The 23,421-nt window shown below is 33.0% G+C and overlaps 2 protein-coding genes across 2 annotated transcripts; both read right to left on the reverse strand.

The window, feature by feature from the left end:
- Nucleotides 1-4,075: 4,075 nt before the first annotated feature.
- Nucleotides 4,076-7,516, reverse strand: LOC122609239. Its single transcript, XM_043782297.1, has 2 exons — nucleotides 7,418-7,516; nucleotides 4,076-7,300 (listed from the first exon to the last, which is right to left on the reverse strand). Exons 1-2 carry the CDS (start codon nucleotides 7,514-7,516, stop codon nucleotides 4,076-4,078), a joined length of 3,324 nt encoding a protein of 1,107 aa, XP_043638232.1.
- Nucleotides 7,517-22,468: 14,952 nt separating this feature from the next.
- On the reverse strand, nucleotides 22,469-23,421 carry LOC122609240 (serine/threonine-protein phosphatase 7 long form homolog). The gene is made up of 2 exons (XM_043782298.1): nucleotides 22,912-23,421; nucleotides 22,469-22,867 (listed from the first exon to the last, which is right to left on the reverse strand). Exons 1-2 carry the CDS (start codon nucleotides 23,419-23,421, stop codon nucleotides 22,469-22,471), a joined length of 909 nt encoding a protein of 302 aa, XP_043638233.1.

Genomic DNA, 23,421 nt, shown 5'->3' on the forward strand with positions numbered 1-23,421 from the left:
AACATAACCTTTTACAACGACAAATTAATCAAAGAGGTGGGTCAAATGTCAAAAGTTTACGAAACCAATGAGGTTGTTGGCCTCACTTGTAGGATTAACTAGGAGATTTGACCGCCCTTTTGGGCGGCGGTTGTTTACAAGTTACAAAATTTTTGGTAAAATGATAGATGCAAGTAGATAAATTATATCAAATAACACTGATATTAACTGAGACGGTATATTACAAAGGTAAGAGAGAAGTAGTTAAATACATTAGCCATAAGGTAGTAATATACATTAGCTGTCAGGCATTCAGTTACAAAACATGTAGTAGTTTTCCATGACATATCTACATGGTTTGGCATGGATTTTACTTATAGTAGTCATATACATCAGTCGTTAGGCGTTTAGTTACAAAACATGTAGTAGTTTTCCATGACATATTTATATGGTTTAGCATGGATTTTACACAAAAAAGGGTTCAAAAGTTGCTGCTTTTGTTGGCTGTTACGTCTGGTCTTCGTGTTTGATGCTTTATTGACTTCGTTTCGATCTTTTTGAGTTTCCGGTAGTGGCACCTGCAAAGCAGCGTATGGATTGTTGTAAGAATGTTTGTCTACAACTATATAAAGTGTGATAGGTTGTTTACCTTCTGATTCAAAATCTAATCTTTTGCTTGCTATCGAGCTTATTTTGCGTGTTTCAGGTGTTGCGGGAGCAGGAGTGAGCTTTGTTGATGAAGTTGTAGGTGTGGGTGTTCGATTTGGAGCGTTTTCCATGTTAGTTACATTGTGGACGGTAGCTTTTAGCTTTCCAGATCTTGCCTCTCGATATGCTTGAATGTGAAAAGTCATTGATCTTCCTTTTATCGACCTAATCTTTGTTGGTATTGCATAGTCAGGCCTGCATGCTGAGTCTATTCTTAGCTGGGCAGTCAATTCCAATAATTGCGGTTGCTGGGCTTTCGTTGATGTTCGCGTGAATTTCTCCAGTGTTGTCCTCAAGTATTGCAGAGAGTTGATACCTGCGAGGATATTGGTTAGGTTTTGTTTGTTCATGTTGGCAACATAGAGAATATACTTTATAAAAATATCTCTTACATGTATATAGGTCTTTCGTATACGCCGTCTGTTGTGCACAACCAATTTTCCCCATAGTTGAAAATTTCATGGAACATGTTGGACAAACAGATCGAAACCATTCTACAGTAGATGTGATCTGCTGAACTTTGGGTTTGCATAGGAATGTAATGCCCTGAATGTTATGAGTTAATATTTAGTGAGAAGAAATTTTTTTATTGTAAGTTTACATTCATATTGTGAAACAAAATAAATTTTTGGTTACTTGTAGATCTGATGGCGGCTTTCCTAGTATTTTAGATATAGTAGTTGTTTGTTGCTCCTGCCTAATGCCTTCAAAATCGTCACGGTGTAATCTATTTCGAGAAAAAATGTTACTGCTACAACTAATGATGAAGAGGTAAAGCATTTAATGAAATTGAAAGATGAAGAAGATCAGCCCAAGTGTCATTGATACGCTAGCTTTAGTTGAGTATGAATGTTTTGTATGATCCGATATAGCAAAAAGTATAAGTTTTGTCAACTTGGATGATTAAAAAGAAAAATACTTTACAGAATAACTTTTTGTGACAAAGTTGATGTGTCAGAACTTATGTAAATGAGAGTGATGGATTTCACCTGTTCAGAAAGTGCTCGGTCTCGGGAGTTTGGGGGTTGAGAAACACGAACGTGTTGCCTGTTGATTGTAGCGCCGACCTTCCTGCATTAAGTTAAAAATTCCTAGTTAGTATGTACAAATATGTTGGTACTATAATTTATTTTTTGTTGTTTATTGTTTATATTATTTGTGGTAGCTTACTTGAGTAGCTGCTGACTTTCATTGAAGTAACTGCTATGATCACTGGTCCTGTTGCCTTTTCTATAGATTTTCTGTCAAACCTGTTTTTAGTTGTCGCAATTTCGTTCCAGAGTGTAACTTGAATTGGCTCATCACTGCATTGGTGACAGTTTTAGTGTATGTAACGTGAAATATAGAGTGACTTTCATTGTGTTGGTACCTGATATCTATGATATTGAAAGTAACGAAAGGGCTCCCGTCCCTTTTAGTTTTGTCTTCTATAATTCCTTGTAGTCTTCCGTAATAATCTGTTTCATGTTTAATAGAGTTTATTATGATATGTTTTGATAGTTGTTGGAAACGGTAGTGTAAATTGATAAACTGAAAATAGTAAATAGATTAATATGTGTAATTTTTCACCTGTTATTTCATCTTCACTATCGCAGATGTCTCTGAGTTTTTGATAGGTGCCAAAGTTGAAATAGTGGTGTGGTATCTCCGGAAGGTCTTCTAACGGAGTTATCAATGTTGTAAACCCAATTCTCATGTTTGTTTCATGTGGTAAGGCATTGATGTATTTGACTGGCTTTGCACATGCGTACCTATCAATCTCATAGCAGTTGCCTACTTCGATAAGTGATTCGACATGTTTTTGATCTTTGTTGCCCCATGCTATTGCTTGTATTCCAGCTCCCTGAATATGTATCGAGAATAGTTAGCATATATCATATTTACAAAACGGGTTGAACGGAAGTATAAGATAGCTTTTTTTGAAACATGATATACGTTTTATTGGGGATGATGCTTACAGATCTGTCGACAAAGACATAGCTAGTGACGTTTGTGTGGAAACGTGGATTCCATTTTCTTAAGGCTCTGACGCATACAGCCCTAGCCATGATCCCAGATTTGAGTGATGCCAAGCTTTCATCTTCCATTGTAAGATAGTTGCTAATGACATTATGAAATCATTGACATGAGATAGGTAAAAAAAAGTGGCAGTGAATAGCACATGAGTACGACATTTTTACCTTCTTATGGAATATGTAACATAATAATAATTACACATGCGAATAGATGTACAAAATAAAGTGACTAACACATAAGGTTGTATGTTCTTTCTAAATGCCATGCACATAATCAGAATATAAACGTAGCAAATAAGTTTATCTACCTGTTTACTTTCAATGTCATACAGATAATCAGAATATACTATGTTTAAAGTTGTGTTTGGTTTTTCATATTGTTCATGTTCTATTAACACTTTTAGACCTTTGTGTGACATCATTCTAGAGAGTGCAACATATAGTTGGCCATGTCCGAACACTGGTTGACGTAAATAAATTCCTATTCTGGTCAACGATTGGCCCTGACTCTTATTAATGGTCATCGCATAGCAAGGTCTTAATGGAAACTGTCGTCGTTTAAAGACAAAAGGTAATTCTTTGCTATTGTAGACAAATGTTATTCTAGGTATATACACTCTACGATTAATATAAGTTCCAGTGATTATATGGGCTTCTATTACGGTAGGTAATAATTGTGATATTAACAATCTAGTACCATTACACAAACCGTTTTTCTGATCAATGTTGCGCAACAGCATCACAGGAGTGTTTTTTTTTTTCAGCATGAGAGAATGGTGTGGTATTCCTGGGAACTTCAGCAAGTTAAGGTAATCTACTGGATACATAAGATCTGTAACACTGTTGTTTTTTGAGTGCGGAATCATAGAGTCGGTGCTGAGATATGTTCAGAGTGTACCAGGAGATTTATTCAATATCAGTTCATTGATTTCATCAACTGTATCATTTCTTAGACAAATGATGGCTCGGTTGGATATGTCAATAGCGGTTGGGGACTGAAGTATTTCTTTGGAATATACAAAGTCTATTAGTTCAGATAGCGCTGACTTAGAAGGTTGGATGGCAAGTCGATCAGGGATAGTGACAATTTTTGCATCAGAACACTGTTCTTGCAATTTGACAATTTTTCCATCACCAATATTAAGCAACCATTCGGAAAACCATGACGTGTCTTCAACAGAATTAGAAAGGCGCATGTTTTGGGTGAGCGTAAATACTTTGAAAAACCTCCATAGATAAGACCTGGTAATCGCCCCCTAGCAAGATTGATTTTCCACCAAAAGGTATTTTACTGTTATTTGTAATATCTCTGAGAGCTTTATCCAGCGATTCAAAACATCGACGATCATTCATTGGTGCCTCGTCCCAAATGATCAGATAAGTTTCAAATAGAAGCTTTGAAAGTTGAGTGTTTTTTTTATATGGCAGGTGGATTGCTCGGTTAGATCTAGAGGTATTTTGAATCTTGAGTGTGCTGTTCTGCCTCCTGGTAGCAGCAACGCTGCAATTCCAGAAGCCGCTACGGCTAACACGACTTTTCTTCTAGATCTTAGAGCAGAAATAATTGTTCTCCAAAGGAATGTTTTGCCCGTGCCACCGTGCCCATATATAAATAGAAGTACCTGTAAAGATCCATCAAGGTTGGCCAAAACATGGTTGTAGATGTGCAACTGTTTTGAATTAAGTGCAGAGTAAAGAGTTGTGTGTTCAATAGTCAGCGCGTCTCTGTCATATGTTTTCTCTTCTAGAAGAAGACGATTCGTCAGAACTGCAAGTATTGACTCGTTTGGTAGAGGTAGTCCAAAGTCAGATAGAGATTGTGGTTGAGGCCTAGACTTTAGCAATACTTCCAACTCATACAAAATGTACTCATGTATATCAGAGCTTGTACTTGTAGAAGCAGATGAAGATGGAATATGAGATAGCTGATAAGTAATGTCGTCTCCCATCTTTTGCCAATGCGCTGCCCATAGAGCTAGAGGGTTCGAGATTTCACAAAATACCAACATATGTATGAACAAAGATCTGAGTTCAGAAGAAGTTGCCCAATGAGATGCCTCTGAAAGTGTTTGTGACCATTCTTGGTCATCTCCGATAAGGCCGAGTTTTTCACAGGCTAAACGGTAGGTGGTATATGTGACGCCCGAGACAGTCCGTATATCTTCAAATGAAGTGCATCCAACTTGGTGAGTTAAAAGTAACCTCAAGTAAAAGAGCTCACCACAAGTTGGGTGAACATACACCAACTTGCTAACGGCAGAAGGTCTACGTCTGGCCCTGCGTATCCAACTTTTGCTGTTTGCATGCCAAGTGTATTCAGATGGGTATTCTGTGTACTTTAAATGCAAGCCGCTTTGTTCAGCTGGAGTATTGCAAGCCAGTTCACGTCGGTTATTTGCTAGCCATTCGGTTAATGTAGTGCGTGTGATAGCTCGATTGCTGACAACGGTAGAAAGCTTTTGCAAAGCTCTAAAAGTTACATTTTGCTTTCTCTCGAGGTGTACAGCAAGTATTTGAACTGCTGGGTTTCTATGATGTATAGGGAAGTTGAGAATGCGCCATGCTGCTTCATGAGGACAAATGAAACGGCCATCAACAAAATTATCGATTTCGTTGACAACTGTGGAAGATTGTTCAGAATTTTCTGAGGATTTAGAGGCTGTCTGCTTACTAACTTGGAACTTTATACGATCGACGCCTTTGGAGATATACTTGAACAAATATTTAATTAGCATACTCCACCCACAATACTCCACGTTAATGTGTGCGTCGAAATGTCTACAGAGATCGCTATTGTAAGGAACAACAAAACCGTTGTCGAGGGGAACACCGCCTTTCATAAAATGCTCATCAGTGTGTCGTCTTTTGTAATGAACATAACCATAAGAATCGAATCTTGTAACATCTTCATAAGGTTTTGGAAAACACTTTGAACAACGACCTTCAAACATACATCCAACATTTAATTTAGCTAGACCGCAAGGTCCATGCAACATACTCTCTGTTACAATTCTATAGAGAATCGGATCTGCAACCTTATCAGGTAACTCTGCGGAGATATAATTATCTAAAGATGTTGCCTCTTGAATCGTATGATCTGATGACACCCACAGAAGTATGTGACAATGTGGGAGTCCTCGTTTTTGGAATTCTATAGTGTAAACCTCTGCACAAAACAATTTTAATTTAAGCAATGGAGATATAATAGTGCAACGACAATAATATAAGAAAATGAAATGGTTAAGAGCATAAGAACCTGCTGTAACAGCTCCAAATAGTTGCGAGTCTTTTATATATTTTATGAAAGACTCCACTTTTAACTGGAAGACGCGAACAATAATATCCGGCCTATATTGAGGTTGTGCACCTGTTTTTAAGAGTTCACGGGCAATCTCGGGCCATTTAACATTACATGTAAATGTAATAAAATATTGTGGATTATTATGAACTCTACAAATGGCCAACGCGTCTTGGTAATGTTGATACATATACCGAGGACCACCAGTAAAAGATGCAGGAAGAATAACGCGTTTTCTGACATGGCGGCCTTCAACCTCCCCAGCAGACAAAGCATCATATAATCCTTCCAGAAATTCAGAACGGAGGTCGTTTTGGTTGTAACGAATATATTCCAATCTATTGTGCTCTATAGAAACATAGCAATCAACCAAGTATTGCTGAAACAACCTACCAGCATGCAACAAATGTGTATATCGCTCTGACCTTTCATGGATTTGGAATTTGTAAAACATGTTCATCGTTAAGGTGCGATTAGAGCTATCTGAGGTAGCAGCTAAACGGAGTGCAGGTGACCAGCCACGTTCACCGTGTAGAAACAGAAGTGGGTACTGTAAAGGCATATACGCCGGATGTAGTTTACTAACTCGCTGAGGTGTATCGTCCTTGGTACGCACAACGATGTCAAACTCTTCTGATGCGGAACCATCGTCACAAACTATTGCACCTAAAGTTCCAGCCTCTGGAAGACCATAGTTCTTAAGCCTGTGACAGTCACGTAGTCTGATAACAAAATCAAGGATATCTGGCATGGAACAATAATCTTTAGCACTTTTAAACAAACGAACGTATTCGTTAGATAAATTCAATGTGGAAGCCAAAGTGGAAACAACATCAGGGTGGAGTGGCTGGCGTGAGGTATTAGAAAAACAACTAAGACGGTTTGCAACCTCGCTCTCAGAATCAAAGATATACATTTGCAAGAATCTACGTTCACCAGGAGGCGGACAAATAGAACCAAGCCAATGAGAGATCTGGCCTGTAATTTTGAAGACATAAGGTCCAGTGCCTTGGTTGACTGAATCATCAACTTTAGCACCAAATGATGTCATTGAAAACATTGAATTGTATGCACGGATGTTGTTCATAAAATGTGTTTCTTGGAAAAGTCGGCGCAATGTATCTGGTGGGTCGACTGGGAAATCAATGATGACAGCTCCGTGCTTGCAACATGTCGTATATCTAGGTCGTTGCCCTAATGGTACGGACATCACACGCTCATCAAACCAGAATAAAGCACCACAGAATTCACAAACATAGGTACAGTCTCTAATATCCATATATTCAGGAGCACGAAGAACCTGTTGATTGGATTCTGGCTAGAAATCGAAGTTGTTACCTCCATTCGCTGGCAAAGTTTGGTGAGTAAATGCTTGAAGGTGGGAATTTTTATTCACCATAGCCACGCGTCGACATGCCTGACGATGCGACTGCTGACCAGTATAAGCCGTATTTGTAGAAGTAGATGACAGATTACTTTGTTCCAAAGATTGACGGGACCCTTTTTTGTTATACATTGGCGCTAGTTGCATAACTATAAATGAAACAACAATATGTGTATCTCTAATAGAAACAAAAGCTAATAACTTCTTCAAATATTCAACTACTTAAACACATAATAAAATCCGAAAGCTTTAATAAAGACAGTGAGTACTGTAATAAAGCATTTTAGCATGAATGATAGATAGAGGAACAACAAATATGAACAATAATATGTAGAGAAATAATATGCATTTCTAATTTAAAAGTTGAAGCTATGACTTACAGAGAGATACGCAAAGACGTATTTGTAGTAACGGAAGAAACTATTAGCAGAAAGGCGACCTATTTCATCAATAGAATTAGCATATCAACAATTTTTACCAAAAAGAAGGGAACTAAAACATAATGAAACCAAGCAGGTTACTTATATTTCTGTTGATAGTAAACCCAAATAAAAGACCTACTATTTAATGGGAAAGGCAAACCGCTGTTTATTTTCAAACATTGAAACTACATCTAATTGTCTTCCCATGTGTTTGAATAAAGGTTTTCATCAGTTAGCCTCCGAGTTTCAAAGTAAAACCTTAAAAATAAGTAGACTAAATTTTTAATACAATCCCTTTCAAGAATCCAAAAATAGACCAACAGATAGTACATATTTAAATACCACTATTATCAATCTTATATGATTTAAATTTGACAGCTTCAAATACATGTTATATACTCAATAATTTGAAAATCAAAAAACACTAATAACAAAATCAACAAACAAAAGAAAACGATAAAAAAAAAATTAGTAACTAATAAATAGAAGTAATCAATGGCAAGTGAGAATTCAGTTGTTGTGCGAATCAACAAACATCAAATTTCATAAGATAAAAAAATTACCTAATATTACTGTTTGAGATGAGATAATAGATATAATTGGGGTGATATTTTATTTTTTTTTGTGTGTAAGAATTCAGTGTAAGATCAAAAGAGATAAAAGGATGAAAAAATAGGTAAACAGGTAGCGTAATTGTGGTGAATAGGCATATGACATCAACCCAGCAGATGCACGTGGCAGTGCAACCATAAGGCAATAACCTCTGAAAGACAAAAACAAAAAACTAAAAGACATAGTGGAAGTATAACTCGAACGTACAACCAATGCTGTCTCAGGGACAAAGAAAAACCAACCAAGCAAAGCTACTTTGTTGTTTTTAAGTTGGCAGATATTGTATTAGTATTGCTTATGAACAATTATTGTTCATAAGCACGCTCAATGTTACTAATAAAATATGACTTAAACAATCATTTTAAGTAAAAAGAAACTTTTTAGTAAAATATGTGGCTTAATTGGAGTATATATGTAATTGATTTTACTTTAACTACCGACTTTGGTTACTTACATAATTTTTTGTCAAAAATATATGTAAGAACTAATTATAATCATCTAAAATATTTATACTTTGAATTGGAAACATCTACTATCACTATGAATTAGAAACATTTACCCGTAAACTTTGAAAATATTTATTAGAAGACAGGATGTTAGTTAGTAGAGCGTTACATTTTAGAACATAACTCTTGTATGGTTAGCGAAACAATCTTTTCAGTTTTTCTAGCTACAGTTAAATCTCTATAAATTAATACTCGATAAATTATTAACTCGATAAAATTAATAGTTTGTCCAGACCCAACTTAAAGAACTAGTGAAAATCAACATTCGATAAATTAATAACTCGTTAAATTAATAAAAAGTTTCTGTCCCAACACTATTAATTTATAGAGGTTTCACTATAGTAAGGTTTTACAACATATATAAACTTGTACCGCTCCGACCAAGGGCAACTTCATTTACCTTTTGGCACATTATGTATATATCTGATACGTTAATGGCCACACCAACTACACTCTCATACTATCATTATTGAACTTTGATCATTATAAAATACTCGAGTATTAAGACAATTATGTCAGATTCTGAAGGACGGTTTGGTATGGTGTTTTTAGGGCTTTTAAAAGTTTAAGAGTTCTAATTATTTAAATATAAGCTCATTTTTAATGGTTCATAACTTCATATATATATATCAAATGAAAAGGGTAAATTTGTTAATAATGTAACTACAAATACATATATTTTGCTTTAATAATGTAATATTGTTGATTCAGTAGGTAATAGGAATACCAACCGATGATTTTGTTCATATATAGGATGAACAGGTAAAGTGGTTAATACGAGTAATAATTGATTCGGTAAGTAATAGTAAATTCCAACCGATGATTTGGAATTTTATGCTTCCTTTCCTTTTAGTCATGGCCATCGAAAAAGATTTTCAATTTGATCCATGTTAGAATTCTTGGTCAAAAACCGATATACAAGTTTAGGGATCTTAATATTGTTTCTGTGATTCGGAGTATTTTTCTTAACATTTAGTTGGGGTACGACATCAGGAAAAACTCACCGTATAATGGTGAAGCTTTGTACACACCGTAAATAATGAGACGTTGACCATGTGCCGTTTCATGTAAAAAAAGATAAATGAGTGGGAACCTTCTAGTCTTATGTGCCCTTAATTAATTATAATTTACACTTTAAACCTTTATTTTAATAATTAACACTTTAAGCCATTATTTTCTAAAATTTTCAATATCACAATTACATCAACCTATACCACTTGACACCGCCACCACCACCAATAGTACCATCACCGACACCACTAGATCGCTTTCCCCACCACCACCGTCGCATTGCGCGGATACCATGCTCATAATGATAAACACTTTTATAGGTTTCATCAATTTTAGTATGTCATTCACTCATTTGCATAAATTTTATAAAGTGTTAAATATGAGTTAACCTAACATTAAAAGGTTTTAAAAAATAAACATCTATCGTTTCATGTCATCATAAACATTATCGCACTACACATGAAGTTTAACTCATAAAACATTTTTACTTATTGCTAAACTTCTCATGATCTGTCATTAAAAAATGTCCTAGCTAATACTCTGAACATATACATATATGTACATCGTATAACTCTTTAAGGATCAAATTAAAGTCATATAGATTCGTCTACAATGAATTAATCTGTACGGAGATTAATTATATTTTAATAAAAACAAATTAATTGGTTAAGTTAATCAACCATGAGCTTGATCAGATGCAACACGCTTATTTAGGGAATAATATAATTCAGTTTGGACATGTACTTGCTATTTACTTAATTATTATATGTTCCATGTTTTGTTGAAGGCGATATAAAATCGTTTATGAACAGGATCAGTTATTTTACTTAAAGGTGCATAAATTGTTGGGTGATGGCGGTGATTAATTTATTAGGAAATAGTGTAAATACAAAATCATGCCCTCACAAACTCTTGAAAGTAGGCTGCTGCTAGAAGCATAGTTGTTAGCCCCTAATTTATTTTATCATAACTAAACAATATTTACTAGAAAATGGAGTAAAATTAGCTCTTATTTTGTTATTTAATTAGCTTATTACTCACGTAATATGCGGGATTTGTACATTGTTCTTTACATTAAAAAACTTTTAATATATGAAAACGAAAAGTAGTAACGGACTTTTAGTGACAAAAAGTGAGTACTCAAAATTTTAATTGTTAGTGACGAAAATTTGGTAACTAACGACAATAGTGACCAAACTTTGATTGTTAGTGACGAAAATTTGGTCATTATGATAAATTAGTGGCCAAATTTGAAGTGGTCATTTTTCACCACTAAAGGTCCGTCACTAATTTGGTTTAGAGACCAAAAAATGTTATTTATTGGCCACTAATTTTGTTTAGTGACCAAATTTAGTGACAACTTTTTTTAATGGTAACTAAATAATGTTATCAATGACCAAATTTTAGTTGTCACTAATTGACATTTTTCTTGTAGTGACCCCTCGTATTATAAAGATATTTGAAAAAAACGTGTACTGTTGTTGAAATAAAATCGTTAATAACAAAAAAAAATGTAACCAAAATTTCTTGTTGTAATATCATATTTTTAATGTTTTATTATTGATAATAAAAAATAATACATCTAAGATTTTTTAAAAAAAAGAAGAGTGATGTAAATGATATATATTATTAACAAACAATGATTGAAATTTTCTAAAGTTAAAATGAACTTCATAGGTGAAGATGATGGGTGTGGACCATTTGATTAAAATCAATGGACAATATTAAAATAATTTTTGAATCTTACCTTTGATTTAAATCCAAATGTCAAGGTCATCCTAACTTTACCTAAAAAGTTACTATAACTTTAAAGGATCCTAACTCAACAAACAAATAGACATATAATAAATATATCAAAGATTTTTTTTTTTATCAAAGTTTATTACCATATTCAACATATCAACCAATTCTAAATGAAATTTTTTGTCGAATATTCATGTCATTTTACACCACATTATAAATACAAATATATAAAAGTATATATGAAAATATAATATACTATATAAATGATTTATATATTTATTTGTAAGTTATATACATTAAAGATTATGAAGTACTATTATTATAAAAATTATGATTAACAAAAATATAGAGTACTATTTAATTTAAGCCATTTATTAGTCTAAAATAAATAAACTTGAAAGACTTTATAAGACATTTATATAAAAATATGAGGACTAAATGTGTTATTGACTAATTTTTTAGTCAATAATGATGTTATCAAACTGATCTAATGATATAAAATAGGAGATAAAATTCAATAAGTGATCCTTACTTTTAGGATTAAGAGTTTTATTTTAATATATATACTTAACTTAATGTTTAATTGATTGTTTAATATTGTAATAATATGATTTTTCTTGGTCGAACCATTAACTTAAAATAAATATATACCTTGGAATTCATCAGTGGAATAAGTTGGAAGAATTTTATGTTAAAATATTAGGGTTTTCCAAAAATGTCATAATATAATTTAGGGTTAAATGCATAAAAATTGTAACTTATTTTTTTTAAAATTCTTAAAAAGGGTAACGTATTTATGTTTTGATTATTAAAGGGACTATGTTTTTAAATTATATGCAATAAAGGTAACATCGTTAGTTTTTAACTTTAAGCATTCGTTAAGTGCTAACGTAACCTGCCACATCAATAAAAATAAGCCCACGTCATCAAAGAAAATGGTTGATCTAAACAGTTTACACAATAATCGGGTATCATTTATTAGTGAAATAAATATAAAATCGGTGATGGCTATAAAAATCGTGGAAGAAAAATCGATGATCAGTGTGGGTATGAAATGGGATTTTCATTGCTATGTGTATAAAAATGAGGTGTGCATTACGACGATAAATGTCATGTAGACTTTTTTTAACGACGTGGAATGCTACGTTGACACTTAACGAATACTTAACGTTAAAAACTAATGAAATTATCTTTATTGCTTACAAATTGAAAACATAGTCCCTTTAATAATTAAAGGGAAATGATATTCTTACCATCATTTTTGATGGATGTACCACAATGTACAAATTATATAGCTGATTGTACAAGCCAGTAATGCACACTTGTGGTACATCCATCAAAATAATTGGTACGAATATCATTTCCCATAATTAAAACATAAATATGTCATCCTTTTTAAGAATTTTAGAAAATAGGGTTTCTTTTTATGCATTTAAGCCTGTAATTAATTCTATAATTTAGTTTATTTATTAAGGGGTTGAAAAAAACTATTTATATTGAAGGACTATAGTTGATATTGACTAAAAGATTAGTCAAAGATGACATCATATTTCTTGATCAATGGCTTAAAGTTAATGAGAAAACTTCATCTAATGGTTCATATTTTTTTATTTTTGAATTTAAGGTGTTCTTTTAATATTATTGTTAGATTATATATATATATATATATATAGACTATAGAGTTAAAATTAAAAGTCTTTCAAGCAATATATAATCGATGACTAATACCCTCCGTCCCATATTAAATGTCCACATTTGACTTTTTGAGTCTTTTGCTTTCAACTTTGATCGTATATAATTTTTGTTTGTGTTATATAAGATTTACAACAACAACAAGGTACCCAATCCCGACATAAGCCGGGCTATGGGGAGGTATGATGTAGACAGACCTTACCTCTACTCAAAGGTAGAGAGGCTGCTTCCAGATCCACCGGAGTGGAAGAGACCTCCGACCCAAAAGTGAAAAATAGGGTTAGATCCACCGGAGTGGAAGCCTTAACCGGATAGGGATAATCTCGATCTCAATCTCAATCCCACTCTTCGGATCACAAATTCAGATCTTAGATCTAGAAATTTGTTACCGTTAGGGAGAGGGAGATGTTAGAGAGAGAGAAGAGAGAGAACCCAGTCTATTGATTTTTATATTTATTGATTGAGTTTTATATGTATTTTTCATTAATATAACTTTCATCAACTAATATATAGCATAGACGAAGATATTTGCGGTCAAAATTGAAAGGAAAAGACTTGACTAATCAAAATAAGACAATTAAAATGGGACGGAGGGAGTATGATTGTTAGACGAAACAAATTACAAAGTTGCGATATCCTCGTGTGCCCCACTATCAAAGATCTATGGCCATCACTTACGAGCATTGGCAGTGACGAATTAAAATTGTTATCCAACTTGATGAATAATAAATGATTCATTTTAAGTGGTTGTAGTTGTGATAATTGATAAATAAAAAAAGATGAAAATATAGATATAGATGATGAGATGCTATCAACAAATTTAATTTACACATTAATCATCCAACATGATTATATATATATATATATATATACTACTTACGTTTGTCTATTAAACACACATAAACTTATAATTACAGACACATTGAAAGACAAAAAAATAACATTGAAAGGCAAATGTCATTTGTTGCTTACGAATTGCAACAACATTTTGTTATTAAATAACTACAATAATAAATCTATTATCTAATCTTCAAGCTGAAGTACCTATTGATTTATCTTCACATTTTATGCTAGCTATGAAACTACAGTATTTGTCAAGAGATAGAGAATATATATGTCTATCATTCTTAATTAAGGAATATGATATTTTATATTTATGGATGTTAATGCGAAAAGTTTCTTTTCTTTTTTACCTTTTCCTTTAAAAGTAACTAAAATAAAGATGATGCTTTTATATATTCTGAAGTTACTTGCGAAAATAGAAAGTATTTAAATAATGAGAAACACGAGATTGATGGTTCTTATTAACGACGATGTTGAAAAGGTTATGATCGAATAGATAGTACCATTCACAGAAGTAATACGGAGTAAAAAACATTAGACAATAGATATTAGGAACTTTTTTCTCTCCAAGAATAGTGAACTATAAATTACTCGTACTATTATCAAACTTGCTTATGTTTAATGTTTTTCAGTATGATTTTCAAATATGGAATTTAATATATAAGCTTTTACTAGAAATGTACTAGAACTGACCGTTTATTATGATCTTTATTCTTTATTTTAAGTTTTATGAGCTCGTCATACAACGGGTGCAATATATCATCTGTTCGTCATACAATGGGTTCATATTTTCTAGTTTGCGGTTTGGGTTCTTTGAGATCAAGATTTTAAATCTTTTGATTGGGTTTGACTTTTGACGTAACATTTATCTATTTTTGGACCGAGGATGAAACACACAATGCTATGAGGGCGATTGATATACTTTTTCAAAGTTAGGAACAATTTTTTTATTTGTAAATACAACGACCATCTATGTAAATATCTCATTTTTGTAATTAAAAACCATATATGATTAAAGTTCACCCGTTTTTTTAAAGCCATTAAGTGCTAAATGTATTAAGTGACTGAATGTATTGATAATATATTTGTATGTATCAAGTAAAACATAGGTAATTAACACTTATTTTTGTTTATTACGTAAAAAAAATATGAAATTTGACTGAATGCATTAAATTCTTAATTATTAAGGTTGTTAGGTCAAAGAAGAACGAGCCTAAACATGATTAATTCATTCATTTTTTTTATATACGCATTCTACTCATTTTTTTTCCACACTTAATCTAACCATGTGTTTTAATTGTATCCTTATATATGTTTTTAGACATTTAATTAAAACATATATATCATTGTTTAATATGATACTTTTCTTGAGTGAAGAAAACTTATTACGGTCTATAAAACTATGACTTTTTCCCAAAAAGAGTAATTAAAGCTATAATCAAGTGTCATATTCTTATACACCCGTATACATAGATAGCAAACATATGCAAGCTAAAGAGTATGAGATTCTCAAATAACCAAAAAAACAATTATATATTTACAAAAGATTCTTCCTCATGATATTATTGAATCTTAGTTATTATTGATTACTTTAATAACTAAATAATAAAATTATTTCAACCCCGATATCATAGACAGGTTTAAAAAATCAAAATTTTGGAATTACTCAGCTTTGTAATATATAGTTGAAACCTAGATATATATTACATACTACACAACTATTCACACACACATGTCTATAATGAGAGTCGAGGTTATATCATATTGGTTGGTGATCTACCACAAAGTCCAGTTCAATTCTGAGAAGGAGTAGACAATATTGTGAAAGCTTTGAGATCGATCGGTTCCTTATGATGAAAAATTATTAGCCAATTGAAAGGAACATATGATTCATCTTTACAATCAAATACAACGACCTTTTATACTTCAATTAATAGTGTTTGTACAAAGATTAGATATAACTTTTAACATAATATCATATTGTTCGAAGATGATACTCTATATGAACTTAACTCATTACACAACAAGTGACTTAATGATTTTGATACATTTCGTAACACCTCAACATAGATTAATAGATTGATTTAATGATATGGTTACTACTTACAAGGAGACATAACATATCAAAATCTCACACGCTCACACTAATAGGACATACCCCACCAATTGTTGAGGTGTCACCATGTCGGTTTAGTCATAAAATACAAGTTGTAGATAGTATATCATTTTGATAACATTATATTAGTGATCCTATCTATTAGTAAGATTCATCTTAGAAGAAAACAGGCAAATCATCATTTAATCTCTACTCTTATTAATTAACCATAGTTTAAATGATTGAGTAGAGGTATTCCGTGTTTTTAATAATAAGGAATTCATGGGGTTAAACTACATTTGCAAACAAAATCGAGGTCTCATTCTATAGGGGATAGAAATGATCAGGTGGCTAGTGGTTCATCAGTTACCCCCGTTAAAAGTATGCATGTATGAGAGTGTCATGAGAATTGATGAAGTTATCTTATTATTATTTGTTAATAATTTTTAAAAAGCAATAATACATAAGTTAAAGAGTAAATTACATTTTGATCCTTGCCGTAATCAAAAAATTATTGGCATCGTTTCTTAACTTTTACCTTTCATGTGATGTGTCTTGATTATCTTTCTTTTAGGCGCAAGCTTTTAAACATATATGTATCAATTATTTTTCATCAAAATAATCAAAGAAATGAGCTACATGGTAATATTTGTTAGAAACATGCCTTGAGTTTAAACCTAATCATTTTCTCGAGTAGTCTTATAGCCACTTATTTTGTGTTATGATAAAGAATTATACATAAAAGGATTGATCAAGCGTCAGAACTCATACCGGTTCCAAATGAGCTACATGGTAATATTTAATTTGTCTGACAAACCAACTTCATATTTTGTTAGTCATGTTAGAAAACTTGAGAGAATTATTTCCCTGATTAATGAATAGAGATTAATGAATAGAGTAGATGGAATTCTTTGTCGAGAATCAACATTTTCTGTTTCAACAATTTGTAAAGAAATGTATTCTTATTGTAAGTTACGTATTTTAAAAACAATTTACATTGTATTAAGGTTATTTACGGTGAGCTAACAATCGAAAGACAATAAGTTTAAATTTAGTTGAAAACAAATACGTGAACAATTATATAACACATGAATGTTTGCTTTTCAAAGAAGTAAATTAAACAATATAATCTTTAATAAAGTAATTATGTCGACAAACGCTTAAGCAATCGTTTATATAAAACCAAAACTTATTAACATAAAGCCAAAACCTTGAAAGAAAATATCTTGTTAAATTTGGTGAGGTGGTGCTTTAATTACATGGTCGATAGAAAGATATGTTTATCTTATGAAAATGAGAGAATAATATTGTATAAAATGACCCCATGACTATGAAATATAAACTTAATATAAGAAAAGTGGTTCGAAATGTATACACGGCAATGACATGGGCCAAGAGTTGTATGATACTTGCAAGTGATTCATTACATTTTACAACTAGTCATCATGAGGAATGTGACATATTCTTTGTTCCCATTCTTCTTAAAGTAGAACATCAACTTTCAACTAATTTCCACGATAGATTGATTTTGGGGTATTATTTTAAGTTGTATGGGTCAAAAGTCATAAGAATTCTATTTGATAGTATAAATTAGTTTTAATTTGCTTTATTAAGTAAGTAAGTAATTTTTTTTATATATATATTTACAATGATAATAATTGTTTATAAAATTCATAAATATGTTTTTGGGTCAATTATATTCCACTACATCTTATTTGTGACTCGAAGGTATTGGTGTGAAAGGTTTTACATGCGTGCAAGTGGCTTATGGATTAAACTTTCATATGTCAATTAATTATCTTCAACTGTTATACAGGAACATAATAAAAAACCAATAAAAGTTATATTTCGGGGTAATAACTTATTTGCATAATATAATACGAGTAATAACTGTAAAAATAATAAGAACCATATATAAGGTCGCCCATGATGCGCCGCACCATCTAGGCGATGTGCCAATGCCAAACATTTGAGTTGGCCAGATATTCGACCAGATCCAGACCCTATATATTCAACACTTGTAAAGGAGATTAGCGGCTTTTGCGCTTTTGGCTAGGCTAATCATTGATGAAGATACATATATTAGATTACTCAAATCTTAATCTCTTACTTGAAAGATTAATTACACTTATGGTTAATTAGGTAGCCCCGTGAGACGAAGAGACAGTTTACCGTAACTAGAAAAACATAAAAGAGTAACTATAATTTCAGTGAGTTTTTGTTTTAGTTCCCTTTACCCGTTATTCTGGTCAGTGGCTCCCTTTATCATGTTTGAGTCCACTTAGATACATATACACAAAGTTCACTGGGCTTTCGGCTCCAAATTGTTGGGCAATTAGTTGTGATAGTTTTGGGCCAGAGTAGCTGGACAATAAAAAAAAAAATCCCCAATAGTCTCTCACTTTTATAGTTCTATCAGAACGTAAACGTACGAATGTGGCAAAAATAATTTTTGGAGGAAACTTTTTCTCATGGTTCATATGATTACCAATTGGACCCTTTTCGGAGAACACAGGGTCCAAATAATAATCACTTGAATACCCACCATATAATAAAACTAGGGATCACACCGCCTTGTTGTTGGTTTGAATAGTTTGCAACACGGGATTGTTGTTGGTTGGGATAGTTTGTAGTCCCGCTTGTTGTTGTTTTGAATAGTATTGTTGAAATTCAGGAGTCCAAAAATCGGGACCCGTGGTCCAAGTCATGTATGCGTTTGGTTGGATGGATGTTGTACCATGGGCCATGGCATGTAGTTTATCTCACGCAGTATGATATACACGTAGTTTATATAATGCAGAACATTCACTCTTAGTTGTGTTGTTGTCAAACTACGGAATTTACGTTGGTTTGAGTTGCGGGTTTGTTTTCTTGGATCCATAGTGAAGTTTGCTTGATTTTGGATGAAAAGCTTTATGCTTGTTTATATTTATGTTGGTATGAAGTCTTGATTTGTATAAAAAAACCATTTACATATTTAGATCATTTAATAGTTAGGTAAACATATTGAATGAGTAAAATCATTTTGTTTTTAATTTTATATATTCTTATCCACTAATTTAGTTTAAAAAAATAAAAAAATGAACTGTAATTTAATTATACTCTTGTATTTTTGGGCTCTCTGTTACTTTGTTGGTGATCTTTTATTTTAATATATTGTCGTTCTAAATTTTTTTTTATAGCAAAAGTCACTTTATTGCAAAAGTCTATCTATTAAACAAAAGCCAATATTTCACATTAAACCAAATTCTATATATACATATATACTAGGGTTGTGTTCTTCAATGTCACAAGCAAATGTCATTTCACATTCCTTTTTCATGAAATCTGATTTTCTATTGTCATTTTTTTTGTGTAGTTACAAAGCCGAAAAAGAGAACGTGACTGCTAACTACTCTCTTCTCCCCTCATCAGGCATCACACTATTCATTGCAAGGAATGATACTCACCTACTCTCATCACGGTATCTCTCCCTTAACGACCCATTCCCTAGTCCCCTGGTTCAAATATTTCTTCACGCCTCTTGGTCAAAATCCCCCCATAAACATTTGTCTACAATCATTGATAAATGAAACCTCAATTGCGAAAAGTACAACATGGATTTCTACTTATAATTTTCTAAAACCTTTTAAACAAAAAATATGTGTAACAAGTGTAGAATTTACATTAAAAAGATATTGAAGCGTATTTACTGTTGTTATTTTGAACAGTAGTGACGATTGAACTTAGTGACATTGCCTCTTCATACTGTTGTTTACTGGTAAAAGCCGGATTCTGGCCACACCACATGTGCTTGTGTGGACATTTTTTCCTTTCAAGAGATAGACGACTATAATGAATGAATTCGTAGAGAAACAAATTAGGTTTTATTCTTAAAATTTCCCAAAAATATAATGAGAAAAAGGTCTAAGAATATAAACGAAACGAAAAAAAAAGCTAAGCTCACACGTAAAATTTCAAATTGAGCATTATTATTATTGTAGTTATAACTTATCAAAGTCGACACGATCAAAATATTATACCTCACAATTGAAGTATTTATGTAACAATTTGGCCGATTTGGTTTTATATATTGTTCATTCGTCCTAGGATAAAAATAATCCACACATCTCCTTAAAAGATGAACACTTTCTAAAATCAGCTATTTCATCATCTCCTTTAATAAAGCGTGTTTGACGATTCTTTCTATATACTGCCACAATTTATTTGTTGTTAGAATTAATCAATTAGTTCTCCATCAATTAAAGTAAAATATAGATATAGTATATCTAGAACTTAAACATATATATAGGTTATACTTAAAATGAAACAAGTATTAAAATAAAACAATAAGTTTATTTTCACTGTTTATCACCGTGTATCATGAAAATCATCTTGCATTAGTATATATACTTGTGGTTAGTAAATCTTCGTGCATCAATTTAAAACTTATCCTATTAATTTCTTTTACATTAATACTTGTTTTATAATAACATTCACGAACAAGTGAGAAAGAGGAAACATAATATATTTCCTATACCAAAGAAATATTTCTATGCAGACTTAGTGAATTAGGTTGGTGCCAACCCCGACGTGGGGTGCTCGGCGTGGGATGTTCCTCTTCTTCCCGCGTTGGCATCATGCTCGGCGTAGCCTCTTCCTTGAGCACCTCTTCCCCACACCGCTGAGTGAGGAAGAGTGGTGGTGGGGTTGGTTTGTACTTTTTCTTTTTTTTAAGTATTAAAAATAAAAACCCACCTTATTTAAAATAGCATTATCAAACTAAAGCAAACACATTCTATTATTAAACAAACACATTACATTATTTAAAAGATAACACATAAAAAAAAAAGACAGTACTTGATAAAAATACGAAATACATAATAGTGATACGATTACTCTTCATCGTCATCATCTTTGATTGACATTTTTCCTAAGCCAGGGTAAGTGCTTTTGTCGAGCCACCACTTGTCGTGTTGCGGACATTTGACTTCATTCGTTGTTTTGTTTTCTCCGTAATTGTCGTGGTATGATTCGGTCCAAGTGCATTGGTCACCAAACGTGTAACCGGCCCTAAAACATCATCAATCACCCTCCTGACCCTTTTGGCCTCATCCTGCAGAACTTCGTGTTTTGAGAACTTGCGCCCTGGTGCTTGTATTGCCTCAACCTTTTGCTCGCATTTTCTCTCGTAGGTAACCCATGACCCCAGAGAGGTCAGTTTGAAGGAGGGTGTCCTATTTGATATCAGTCATTATTTGTGTTTTCATGTCATCTTTGGTCAGACGAGGTCGATGAACATTCTTGTTTGATGATGAAGACGCCATTTGATAGAAAGAGTGAGTGAGTTTTTAGAATAATGAAAATTAGAATGGTGATGAAACTGAATTGTGCTCTGGGTTGGTATTTATAGACTCACAATCCAACTAGCTGTTTAGGGACTGAAAGTGTAAATGTTTTTGAATATTTGGCCGTTTGAGGGACTGAAAGTGTAAATATTTTGAATTCGAATGTTGGAGGGACTGAAAGTGAGCCACTAGTACATCTCGTCATCTTTGGCGACTAGATAGACATTACAATACGTTGTAACTAATCTTGTATATATATATTAGAATTGGAAAAAAATTTTGAAACGAGCATTTTTCAAAGGTATTTTGTCAAACAAGTTTTAGCAAAAATTTTTTTTATGAAACCGGATAAACTGGTACTCCTAATGCCAGGTTCAAAATTTTGGCTCGAACCCAGTATTCTCAAAACCGGGTTCAAATAAAGGAGCTTGACACCGGTATTGCCATCCCCGGGTTCGAAGTGTACATGTCCTTTTCATACAATGTTCAGACGATATGACAAGGCGTAGTACGAATGTTGACTCGCTAGAGTGGCTCCATGCACAAACAACAAGACCGGTACGTATTGCCAAAACCGGTCTCGACTTAGGTATATATATATGTAATTCGGGTTCCCTTAAACATTTAATCAAACATTATCAGTGTATATATTTTTTAAAACAAAACTTATGGCTTCTTCATCGTCATCTGACCCATCATCACCCCGTACAGTAACATTTCATGCATCGAAAGCGCAATGTAAAGAGGATATAGACGACATGTATGAACTTTACCACAAAATTAATGATTGTAAGCTTCTTATGGAACGAAGGAAGCTCGAACTTAAGAAGAAATTAAAAGAAATAAGAAAAATTGGCAACGGAATCATTATAAGTGAAGAAATGCATAGCGAATATATTGAGTCTCCATTCCACCTGTTTCCTAAGCGGGGGCGATAAGCATATAGCGCGTCTTCTTTGCGTGTCGTGACGCGTGGGGCAATCCGTGGCCTTCTTTCCCACGCCCTGGAGCAACAACAAAGACCCATCAATGCCCTTTCTTGCAGGCATACTACCCTTAGACAGGTTTCTATACAAACACGCAAGAACTGCAATACCCCAACTCTTTCTACCTTCTTTTCTCAAGTCTCTTAGGTTCCTACAAAAATTCAAGCTAACATCATATGTGTTCGCATCAAGAAAAATCTCTGAACCAATAATAGCTAGAATAATCTTTCTAGCTTTGTATAGACACTGCAGATCATCTTGGTGCTCAAACATGTTATGAATGTGCTCACATATGGTGTGAAATTTGATCCGACTGTTTTCAAGTTATCAAAATCTGCAACATCTATAGGAAAAAAGCCCAGATATTCCATACACATATTGTTCCAGTAATCAACATTTCGGGTTTCTGTAACCCATTCACCAGTCACCGTTGGTCCATATATAAGTAAACCCCATATCACCTGCACATCTTGCAAGGTGACAGTTGCTTCACCAATAGAAAAATGAAACGTGTTGGTCTCTGGACGCCATCTTTCCACCAACATGGTAATCAAAGGATGATCAAGTTTTTGAACCACTACCTTGAATATTTGGAAAAACCCAACATCCTTGAGATGCTGAATGACTTTGGCGGGCATACTATTCTTCATTGCATCAGACAGCCTTCCATCACCTTTTCTACATCTTGGCTCGCTTACAACACGTTCATGGAAAATGTTGTATGAGCGACGCATATCTTGAGCTTGTAACCACAACAAATATGGGTTTCTTGGTGCACAAGTAACATTAAGAGAGGCCAT

The sequence above is a fragment of the Erigeron canadensis genome, chromosome 7 (assembly GCF_010389155.1).
Source record: "Erigeron canadensis isolate Cc75 chromosome 7, C_canadensis_v1, whole genome shotgun sequence".
In the NCBI taxonomy this organism is placed as follows: Eukaryota; Viridiplantae; Streptophyta; class Magnoliopsida; order Asterales; family Asteraceae; genus Erigeron; species Erigeron canadensis.

What these genes read in the sequence shown, in the direction of transcription:
- LOC122609240 (XM_043782298.1), bottom strand. Translation starts at nt 23,421, where the DNA reads ATGGCCTCTCTTAATGTTACTTGTGCACCAAGAAACCCATATTTGTTG. An exon ending in GATCAAATTTCACACCATAT is followed by an intron (nt 22,868 to 22,911) that starts GTGAGCACATTC and finishes GATGATCTGCAG; the next exon opens with TGTCTATACAAAGCTAGAAA.
- LOC122609239 (XM_043782297.1), bottom strand. Translation starts at nt 7,516, where the DNA reads ATGTATAACAAAAAAGGGTCCCGTCAATCTTTGGAACAAAGTAATCTG. An exon ending in GTCAGCAGTCGCATCGTCAG is followed by an intron (nt 7,301 to 7,417) that starts GCATGTCGACGC and finishes TCCAATCAACAG; the next exon opens with GTTCTTCGTGCTCCTGAATA.